At 38.8% G+C, this 11,846-nt stretch overlaps 1 protein-coding gene across 4 annotated transcripts in view; it reads right to left on the reverse strand.

Annotated features, from left to right (window-relative positions):
* The window catches only part of LOC143368056 (uncharacterized), a 67,436-nt gene extending 57,082 nt beyond the window's left edge, over positions 1 to 10,354 (reverse strand). The window contains exons 1-3 of one of the 4 annotated variants that reach the window (XM_076810424.1): positions 9,610 to 10,354; positions 1,982 to 2,296; positions 1,345 to 1,542 (exon numbers count right to left, since the gene is read on the reverse strand). In XM_076810424.1, coding sequence (XP_076666539.1) covers positions 1,345 to 1,542; positions 1,982 to 2,296; positions 9,610 to 9,616 — 520 coding nt within the window. In that variant the 5' untranslated portion in view covers positions 9,617 to 10,354. Of the gene's footprint in view, positions 1 to 1,320; positions 1,543 to 1,981; positions 2,297 to 9,609 lie in introns of all 4 variants that reach the window. The other 3 variants (XM_076810422.1, XM_076810423.1, XM_076810421.1) reach the window with 3 other exon arrangements.
* Positions 10,355 to 11,846: the final 1,492 nt, after the last annotated feature.

Raw genomic sequence — 11,846 nt, forward strand, 5'->3', positions numbered from 1 at the left:
CTGTTTTTGAGAATGCCTTTAAAAAATTTTTCTTTCGACAAATTTTGGGTATACTTCCGAATGGCCTCAGTGGCCGATCGACACGAGGTTTGAGAGGTGGGGAGAGGGTGTGGGCCCTAAATCTAAAATTGTAGCTTCGGGTATTTATTAGTTTCCGAAATATTAATACAAAATTATTGTTAATTTTTTTTACAAATTATTTTTTTAAACTGCGTACAGGTAGCCCTAACGGGGATCCATCCCCCCCCCCAATTTGTTCTACGGATAGTTGAATGCGTGCCCCTCAGGCGCCTAAAAAGCACTCGTATTTAGCTGAAATTCAAAGCCAATTTTCTCGAAAACGAAGCGAAATATTAAAAAAATTGTATTCTATATTTTCGTCTTATTTGGGCCTGTAGAATCCCCCCTCCCTAGAGTATTGACTATCCATAGAGTAATAGGTGGATCCCCGGTATTATACCCTGTATAATAGGATGGATCTTATCCGCAAGTTTCTGGTTCAAACCTGTAAACTCACATCGGTTCGCTATCATGCTTTACGCGCCCCCTGCACTGATCTAGCCCCAACCAATACTAATCCCCGGGACAAGTTGGAAAGTGGAATAGCATTGTGTCGGAATAAGTCATCAGAAATACTAAAAGTTTTCTACTATTATCTCGGAAAGCAATAAATTGCCGAAGCAACAATTTTAGATTTAGGGTCCACACACCCTCCCCCTCGAACCTCGCAGCGATCGGCCACTGTAGCCATTCGGAAGAACAGCCCAATTTTTTTCTTAAATTCCTCGAAAATGGAGGCACAGTTCAATCCGTAAAAGTTTTACACCACAAGGTGTATAGTACACCTTGCATTTAGGGTCGTTACAAAAGCGATTTCTCTACTAGTGCCTGCCCCTTATCAGTTTAACTATAGACTGTTGCAAATGTATTCATAATTAGTTTAATAAGTTCCCCTTTTATTGCTGATAACAATAAACGATACGCGTAAACGCCAGTAAGGATAACCAAACACCAAACGGAACGTGATACTTACGAACGAAATTACTGGCGAAGTAGTAATCTTTTAAAAGCTTTTGCTTATTCTTACGCACATGTGCCAACAGTCGCTCGAAAAATTTGCAGTAGGAATATTCTTCTCCGAATAGATTGTAAATGAAACACTATTGTTTTTGGTAGCATCACATAAGCAAGGTAAATTGGAGCTTTGCTGAACGTTCGTACGTTGTTTCGTGACAAATAATACAGCAACATTTAATGAGAATAAATTAGAACAGAAAGGTAAAGTGAAGTTACGCGTGTCTTTTTACACACGATGCTTACCGAATTTAGCCTTTTCCGGCGTACCTCTTCGTGGTGAACCAGCTCTGGATGGGCTGAGCGGTTCCAAATGAATGGGTGAGCAATTTGTGACTGGCGAAGTCTGTTGAGTAGGAATTCTCGAGGGTGGCAGCAAGGAATGAGGCAGCAACAGACTCACATGTCGAGCCCACCAGGTAGCTCCCGCCGTCCCATAGCCGCCGTACATTAAGCCACACCGCATTTCTGAAACCCATCAAATTCCAGCTAGCTAATCCTATCAACTCAATCTTCTCACATTCGTTAACGAAGCCGACAGCTGCTTTGAATGGACAACACGGCTCGCAAATACTCCCCAACCGTAACTAAATAAATGCCACTAGAATTACCAATGATTAAAGTAGATACAATAGATATCTCCGCTGATATTGAATCACCACGTTGCGGAGCAAAATATCTCGTTAACTATTGAATTTAGAAGCAATAACGGTTAATACATTTTTGTTCAGAATTCCAGACTCTTTCAAACTTAGTCATAAAAAACACAACTTTCCATTTAAAAAAAAAAAACGAAGTTGACCAAAAATCAACCTTGCCACTTTTATAGCTGTGTAACATTTTTTCAAGTGACTTCTTTGGTAGTTCTTGTGTGAACCTAACGGCATTGATAAAATTATTGCGTTACCACGTGCCGCGGCGGTGGTAGTCGGCGAGAAATTTTGTAGCTTCGTGTCAGGATTGTACGTTGAAACGAGAGTGAAAGCGCTGAAGCGGTCCGATGCTAGTTGATTGAGACTCGAGGAGCAAACAGAAGGATTGGAGGATGCTGCGGTGCTCGAGCTGCTTCCTGCTGCGCCAGGACTCCAAGGCGAAGATGGCAAAGTTACGCTGGGACTGCTGGGCGGTGAAAGTGTAGCAGGGGGTGACAGCGCATCCGCCGGAACTCCAACGTTGCTACAGTAAAGTTCTGGTTTCACGTACCACGTCCGCGGTACCGCTTCTAAGGGGTGAACCAAGCAACGATACTTTCTATATTTGTTGCTCAAAATTAATCGCATCCACACAAACAACCTATCACTCCACCTATCCCAGACCTAACCCAGACCCGCAAAGTGTTTGGAAGCACTACTATTTTCCAAGATTTTTCCATCTTTAGGTACTTATTTGAACCATGTCTTGCGTAGTGCAAGGGAAAGCTGAACGGTATTAAACAAAAGATGAAAAGACTCAATTTATTATGTTCGAATTATGTAATGTATTAGTGTACGTCTTTTGTATATTTGCAGTTATGAGAATATTGTTCGTTCGAACTGAAAAGAATTACAGCTTCACAGTGGTTGGCTCTGAGCACAGTAGAAATCGCCAAAATGATAAATAAATTTGATGGAAGCTTTTATATTATTATGCATATAGATTATTATGCATGCTTAATTATTCTTGTATCAATTAAATTCGTAACAATGTTTCTCATTGTATTATCGAAGAAATATGCCACAAGGGCAGTGTTCCTTCTCGAGAATGCTTATGTCTTCTTTCTCGAGAAATACTATAATTTCTCGAGAAATTTAAGTATAGGAAAAACATTATAAATCTTATTTATCTTCGTAAATGAATGTATTACTAGTTAATCGCGAACGTATAAACACATCTACAATTTATAATACATATTATTAATAACATTAGAACCTATATGAATTCCAATAGAAAACCACAGTACAGAAGATTCGATATTATTAACTGCTGAAGGTGCTCTTAAATTCTTATTTAAAAATTTAGAAAAATTGTATACTGAATTGAGTACCTAATGAGTTTCTTGTGGCTATTAAAGAAGAAATATAGAAAAGAGGGATAAGACTATTGTACCCCGTATAAAATTTTTGCATGATCCAGAATTTCTTCCAAAAGGGTCAAAAGTCGCATTTTTTCATTTAACAGCCAAGATAGATATATATAAAACGTGAAAATATAACAGTAACAGATTTTGCCACAAAAAAGAAATAGATTCGCTGACGCATTGTGCTATTTAAAAATAAATTTTAAAACCAAAAAGTAACGCTTCGCTCTGTACAAATTTTGTATTAAATAAATAAATTTACCAATTATATTTAATATCTATTTTTTCATTTACACAAGTTTTGTATAAATTAGACAGGAATAATCATTTAGTTAAAGTTGTCTTGTGTTTTTGTTAAATATTATCAACAATATTCCAAAAATATAATTTTTGCAATATTTTTTTCAATTTCTCGAGAATTCTCAAGAAATATGATCTCATTTCTGATTTCTCCAGAAACGAAAAATATCGAGAAATCAGGAGCACTACACAAGGGTATTCGACGGCATAAAACGAATCGTGGGCATAGCCCAAATAATGCACACGTGTAGCAGTGAATTGGTGTAACGATCAATATACGTATTAGCAGGAATTGAATATCGCGCGGGAATCACTTTGTTTGTGTCCGACTACCTAAGGAACTAGTTCTCGATCAGGCATTAATTTTCGATCAGTTCATGAAATAAATCGTTCTTTTAAGTTTATGTCAATAAATAATTGTTTGAAATAATTACTAACGTAAAAATTGATAGTTCAAAAATATATGTGTTGTATGTGAAAGCAGTTAGAATTGCTAGTTTTCGTGAAAATAAATGTATAAGGGAGCCCACTTGAAGGAAGCCCCTGTTGAACGCCATCTCTTACTGTTCGAAGTAAGAGATCACCATCGACATCAAAGTCGATTTCTTTGCTGGTTGTTGCGGTATTAAAGGTTATTTTCATACATTTTGCTTACAATAGTTTACTTTATAATGTAGCGCAAGAATTTTAGTATTATATGTATCACTTTGCTTGAAAAGGCAGTGATCATTATTTAGTTCCAATTTTTTCTTGTGGAACTAATTTTTGATCACCTAAATGAAAAATAGGTTAGAACATTATAAAATTATAAAAAAAATTAAATTTAGATGGTATAATACTAAAAATAAGTTTATTTGGTACTTTTTTTTAATTAGTATGGCTTTCTGATCAAATATTAGTACCTTACCTGATAAGAAATTAGTTCCCATGTATTTTAGATGATCAAGAACTAGTTCCTCATCTGATCAAAAAATTAGTTTCCATGTATTTTAGATGATTAAAAACTAGTTCCTGACCTGATCAAAAATTAGTTCCCATATATTTTAGATGATCAAAAACTGGTTCCTAGTCACCTTATTATTCCATACCTTATAAATAATTAAATTATATTTATTTTCAACTTTTTAAAAATTTTCCTCAAAATTTAAACATTAATTCATCTTTTATTATAAAAAAGTCTATGGTTTAAAGTTTTATTAGGTTAGAAATAAATATTAAATCGGGAAGCCCTCTAAACTGATCAAAAACTAGTTCCTTAACGGTATCATGGAAAAGATTCGGAAAAACTGCGCGTTATGCTCTTTTAACGGGTTATACCTAGTCAGGCGGCCGAAAAGAGACGAATGTTTGTGAATTTTCTTTTGCAAAAATCACGCAAAAAAATCAGGATTTCAACTTTAAATAGCCGCCATTTTGTTTTAAATTAATATTTCGGAAATTCCCTCCGTCAATCAGAGGATACATTAATATATTAACGAAATCCTTTTTGTATTTTGATTTTAGATAATCTGGTTCCGAATGGCAGTGCTCACCGCAAAAGCAAATTTTTAAAAAGGCTTCTTAGATGTGGTTTGCTACTTTATCATAAACCTAATTATTTTTCCACGAAAAAATTATCAAATATTCTTTAAACGTTGCTCTTTTAAGTGCAAAAAGTTCTGTAACAACATATGCTTCCGCTTCTTCAAAAAAAATTCGCAAACATTCCCCTCATTTCGGCCGCCTGACTAGGTATACCCCTTAAACCACTTTGCGCTGCGCTTAAAAACGAGGATATTTCAGTGAATGCTCTGCGAGTTATAGGTAGGTACGTAGGTACGACTATTAGATTTAAAAAGAAAATCACAGCCACGCTGTCTCCTGAAACGCAAACAATGAATAATACATTGTACAATATGCGTGCGCGTGGTCGTTCACGAGGCACAGGAGACAGGACGCATTTATCTGATCGTAGGTGATGGTACGCTGAGCTTTCTCATAACTAAATGGCAATGGAAAACTAAAGCACGGCAAACGAGAACGAAACTCAGCAAAACTAATACATTGCCCAATAGGTAACTCATACAGGCCCGGCTCCAGCCTTTTTTGCGCCCCTTGTCAACTCTACGCCTTAGGCAGCTGCCTAAGTCTACGTACAGGGACTATGCGGGCCTGAACTTATGGTATGCAACTCGAATTGGACGTGTTAATTACTTTTATCCTCGTTCAAGTTTGGACGATTAATCCCTGTATACCTGCCATGAATATTCGCTAACTGATGCTAAGCTGAACCGCTTGGTCAACAATATAAGAAAATGGTAATTGTTAAGTCGAAGGCTGTTTGCCAGCAGATAACCGCCGCAGTTGCGCGTAAGTGTAGGTACCTAATAATCGCGGTTCGTTGTTTGAATAAATCTGTAATGCGATTTGCAAACACGAATGCGTAAGGTATACGCGCAAGTCGTCCCTGTTTAGCATAGATACCAAGGTACGTATAATGCCCGAGTTTCATGTCAATCACCGACCGTTATTTATCGCCAAGTTTAACACCGTATACATTATTCTGCGAAAAAGGAACTATACTTAGCTTGCTGTACGAACGTTTCGTTGAAAGTATATTCTATGCTAAGGGTGTGAAGAAATATGAAGTCACTAGTAGAGCAACTCACAATTCGTCACGAAGCAACGCTGAGCACCTAAAGAATATCAAACCATTTCGACAGAAAATAACGTCACCGGTAGCACGAGCTTGGGGCTAAATAGCTATGAAAGAGTAAATTGTGAGTGTCTCGAGACTTTTTACTGACAATTTTAATAATCTTAATATGTAAAGCAGAAAGCTTCTATATGTTTGTTTGTTTGTCTGTCGCCTAAAAACTTTTGAACGATAAACTCTGCCATCACGAAATGTGCCTCAGCTCGTTATGCCTGACTAATCTAGATGAATGCGACTATTAAAAAAAAAAAAAAAAAAAAACAGAATCTAGTTTAATATAATAATACAATATAAGAAATGGGGTTCTGATAAAAATGGAAAATTTAAGTCTTTTGTTGAGGTTGCAACATCTTTTATAAACTCTATTGACGCCATCTTGGGTCCTTTTTATGATTTATATAAAATAATAATAAATAATAATTATGAACTTTAATCGAAATTACAATAATGTTTCATAAAATTTTTCTGTTAAACATCCCCCCCCCCCCGAAAAAACAATGTACCACAAACGTGTATGTAAGTATTGTAAGTAGGTACTTGGAAGCACGACATTTTCAAACGACAGATGTTCGGATCGATTTATCGAAACACTGATTATTTACTATTTAAGCAGTGACCAAAATGATAACTAAAAGCACTGTCCAACAAAATTAACCTTTTTTCTGCTCTGTAACGTTCAATAGCCTTCTTACAGATTTTCGTGCGCTGAAAACGAATCCGCAAACCGTTTATCGCCATCACCCTCAATTTTCGAGTAATTCGATTTTGAAAAAAATGCAAATTTTCAACTTCGGACATCTTTTGTGTTCAAACAATAATAGTTATTCGAATACCAATTCTTGCAAATATCTTGCTATATATTTTAAAAAATAAGGGTTTATTAGAGAAAATTGACTACTCCACGCTGTGCAGCAGAAAATTTTCTTTCGGAAACCACAAACAGAAGTGGTAAGTCACGTTTTGTTTTCAATACAGAAGCGAAATAGTTTGGCAAAACGTGCGCTGTCGACAGTGGTGGTCACGCGCGTTAAGCGATTGTGTGACGCTGAGGGGCAGTGTATCGCGCGCCGCCGTTGACTACCACTGTCGACGCCGCACGTTTTGCCAAACTATTTCGCTTCTGTATTGAAAACAAAAAGTGTTTTACCACTTCTGTTGATGCTTTCCGAAGGAAAAATATCTGCCGCGTCGCGTGGAGTAGTCAGATTTTCTCCTAGACCCTTAGTTTTGGAAATATATTTAAAAATATCTGCAAAAGTGGGTGCATTTCGGGTGTTCTTTTCCCATTAATCGTTGTTTAAACATATTTAAATGTTCATAATGCACCAATAACTTATATCGCTGTATTCGGGAGGGTTTATAGACTAATTTGACGCGACAAGCAAAATTTGCATTTTTTTTTTCAAAATCGAATTTCTCGAAAACTGGGGGTGATGGCGACAAACGGTTTCAGCGCACAAAAATCTATAAGCAACGGCCATTGAATCTTACAGACCAAAATGGATATTGGACAGTATAATCGTTTAAAAAAGAATCTTTGGGAATCTTAGATCGAGGTGGATCAAAGAGGAGACGCAACAGCCAAACATTGAGTCCTTGGTTGATTAAAAGTGTGTAAGCAAGTGTCGACGTAAATGAGTGTGAACGTTGTCTTCTCTTTCTCTTAACGAATGCTGCTGGCTTAAGAATACCAAAGGAGATTCGTAATCGTGTTGGATTGATAATGAAAACAGCTGTCCACTAAAATCTGGCGTAGGTATTCCTGCGACATAACAGATTGTGCAGACACATCTTCTTACGTAAAGGGAATTAATTCCTTTGGAATAACTCGAAAGCGAAACAACTAAGCGATAAATAAATTCTTTTCGCACACAGCCAGCACTACAGTTTCATTATATTTCCACTTAAACATTATATGTGATAAACGCTAAAAGCTTACGATATTTTGTGCCTATGCGGCTATACCTAATTTCGCATATATCGCTCTGCCTTTAAAAACAGTATCGCGTTAAAAGTTTTATTTGCAAGAAAATGACTTTGTAGAACTTTCGGGCGGCGAATATATTTTTATTGGTTATATTATTTTATATGCACTCTATTTTACAAATATAGGTAGGTACACTCCGTAGCATACCTACACCACGAGTAGAAAACCTTAATATATTTTTCAATACGACAGATAAATGCAACAGTGTACCCAGCAACATTAAAGCTGTACCAATGTTTTCAAAAAGCGTGGATTTAAATATTGTCGATTACATTTTCTGCAAAGATTAAGCTTTCTATTTTTAAGCAAGAAGTCATCAAATCTGTTGCGTTTTATTGTAATTCAAAGTGTTGGAAATTATTTTAACACGGTTTTCGAATTGTAACTTATATATACACATATTTCCGCTTACTAATAAATTCATTTTTCTCTGTATTTTTGAAATTTTTTTTTTTTTTTTAAATTAAAAGAAGATAAAACGGTATTACCTATAGGAAGAAGGAAATAACCTTGTTTACTGCAATAACTGCCGTTTACGCCGAACTTATTGCAAAACAATATTATTTGAGGGTTTTAATGTTTAAACAAAGAATGGTTGGTAATGTTTATTTCAGACGCAAGAGAGTCTAATTGTAAGAAGTTTGCATGGCTTTCGATTTATGGGTATATTGTTCCGTCAGAATAAATCCTTACACGGAAGGAAACTGCAACAATGAGACGCTCGCGATGGTAAATCCTAGGATACTTGCAATTGTATCGAAACTGTTTGGGTACATGCCACGATTCTAAACAATGAAGCCATAATTTTATGATCGGGCTCGAATAAATATTTTTAAATTTTACAGGAAAACGCTTCAGTGTATTTACACTTTCCGACCAAGTATTAACAAAGACAGTACATACAAAAGCAATATAGGTATTCGTAGATCATCTGCTTGCACTGACTCACAAGGGTAGATCCCGAATCCGAAAATTCAAAAAATTCTGAAACTCTGCGAATATATAGGGGATTTCCTCCTGATTACAACGCAATTTTTGTTTGCTGCCCGAATTCACTCTAAGCGGGTGGAATTAACCCCTGCAAATTCGGCTGTTCCCCGATTTTAAATTGTAACTCGCAATCTGTAAGAGTTAGGAAAGAAGTTTCAAGACAAAAGTTACTTCTTTTAATTAGATCTAGCATATGGTAAAAAATTATTTTGCAGTTCACGAGTTATAAAACAAAATCGGAAAATAACCGGATATTCAGGGGTCAATTACACCCCCTTAGAGTGAATTTGGGCAGCAAACAAAAATTGCGTTGTAACGAGGAGGAAATTCCCTACATACTCGCAAAGTTTCAGAATTTTTCGAATTTCCGGGTTTGCGATGTTCCCTTGTCAGCCAATTAATGGCACAAATAGTGCTTTCAAGGAGACCATCATTTAAAGTTGGTTGAATTTGAAGAATTTAAGTTTAGAAGAAACGAGAGCAACTGAAGAAGAAAAAGACACTCACCGCACATTGCGCCGTGCTCGTTGATCGATTGGTGTATTAAAGGTTTCGACTGTTCATGGGGGCGAACATTAATTCCACCACGGGTTTTCGTACCGATGACACTAGATGATCAAGTTTCCGTAGCTCGCGCACCAATGTCTAGCACAATCCATAAATTCCACAGATGACTCTAACGAGCGGACCGGGCCGGGCTCGAGGTTGTATCCCTGCACTGGACCGATTTCAGAACTTCTCCGCGGCTCTCCACGTGGTTCGTCAAGGTCGTGGCCAGCCCCGGTCACAATTCACGCGCCCGGAAAACCGTTCGGTCCGTCACTTCCAATCGATCGTAATCGAAGCGCGAGACACTGTTTTCAAAATCGTGATTCACGACACTCGCCTCACAGAGTCGGCCCGGCGCGGCGCTGCGCGGCGCGGAGGGGTGGGCTAACGTCTACCAATTCTTCGGAACACGTGACGAACCGATCAGTTCGATCGATGGAAAGTGAGCCGACCCAAAACAGATCAAGAAGGGATGGGAGGACGTGAGCAATAGCTAGATCAACAGTTCTACAGTCCCCTGGTCGATGTACAATATGATGCTCCCGGAGCGTCCTGACTAAAAGCAGGACCCTGACTGACCTCGGTTTGGCCGAGGTGGGTACACGCACGGTCTCGCGTAGAGCGCGCGTCGCAGTCTGCCGGTAGTTCGGCCGCTTACGGCGCTTACGCGCTCAGGTTTCTCTCTTCTCACCTGCGACCCTCTGGCTCGCGCGTCTCCGCTACCTGGAGACCACGCCCACTACACTCACATGCGACTACCTTTAGCCCACTGGAAACGGCGCGTTGGTGGGGAGCCCGTTTCTTCCCTTCTCTTCCCATCCCTTATCACGGCTGGGACGATTCTCTTTTTTCCTTCGACTGTGCATACGCGCGCGCGCGCGCACACCGTACAGAGGCACTGTTTTTTTTTGTCTCATTCTGCTTCCTGCATCCTTCCTCTTCATTTTCCTAAAGATGCATATGACACGAAGTCGAATATACGGCCGCGTCGAATTGGCCAGTCCTGATGTTCATCACTGTCAGTTTCGGACGTCACCGGTCGATTAAGAGGCTCTTCGAACGAACACTGAGGTATGGGTAGAGTCTACCCTAGCAGCGTTTATTGCTGGCATTTTGATGGCCAACTAATTCCCAACTTGGAGCGCTGCTAGGGTACCCGGTAGACAGTTTCCCTTTCATGAGCAATTGTCTCTGGGCACTTAAAGAAATCGGCTGTTTCGTAGAGAAACGTCCACTCGTGATGCCTATTCACTGTTCTTCCTGCGCGGCATGTTGGTCCGGTTTCACTGTTTCCATGTAAGGGATCATTGTTTTTTTTTAAAATATGTTTAATCATTCAATTTCAAACTGCAAACACTTCAAATAAACCTTACGAATAGGTGTGTTCATTCTCGCAATTTTGCGACATTGAAGCCGCTACTAACAATTCGCTTAGGTAGGTGTAGATATAGGTAGGTACATTCTGAAAGTAGTCAGAATTTACTAAATTTTGGAGATTTCCTTAAATTGATCTAATTACAGTACTCACGAAAGCAACAATCTATTCCACAAGAATTAGAAGCGAGGTAGCTCACCTTGTCAGAAACACTAGCAATAAGTCCGTTTAAGGAATTATTAAAAATAAAAGGAACTTGGATGCCTACCGCGAAATGTTGCGCTTTAATATTAATAAAATAAGAGAGGGGATCTCGCGAAATCAGTGGGGAATGGTGAACGATTGGAGCATGATAGACAAATTGCCGGTATAGAGTAAGTATTTAATGGCACAAAATCAGTTGGCAAACAGTAAGAGCAGGACCATTCGGCAAGGCCAATAGGCAGCCGCGACAGTAAAGTGAGAGAGGTGCGCGCGCATTCTAGCACCGCGAGTAGATTTGATTCGGCAGGAATCGCACGAGGAAGGAGAGGAAGGAGTGCGTCTGCGCCGACTCGACACGTTCTATTGGGCCGCCTTCCTAGAACCGGATCCACCTTCAATGATCGTGCGCTACGCTCTAGTTGAGTATAGATTAAGAGAGCACCAATCTTGTGCCCTTTGAGCCCACCACCGACATTCAACCGCAAGTATGAGAATCATGTCGAAGCGAAGTTGAATCATTCACCGCTGTCGCGCCACCGACAACTCACTTTACTCCGATGTAGGTCAGGACCATAGACACGCGCGATCCCGCGCATTTCGTGCTACTCGCGAGATG

The sequence above is a fragment of the Andrena cerasifolii genome, chromosome 4 (genome assembly GCF_050908995.1).
Source record: "Andrena cerasifolii isolate SP2316 chromosome 4, iyAndCera1_principal, whole genome shotgun sequence".
NCBI classification, from domain to species: domain Eukaryota; kingdom Metazoa; phylum Arthropoda; class Insecta; order Hymenoptera; family Andrenidae; genus Andrena; species Andrena cerasifolii.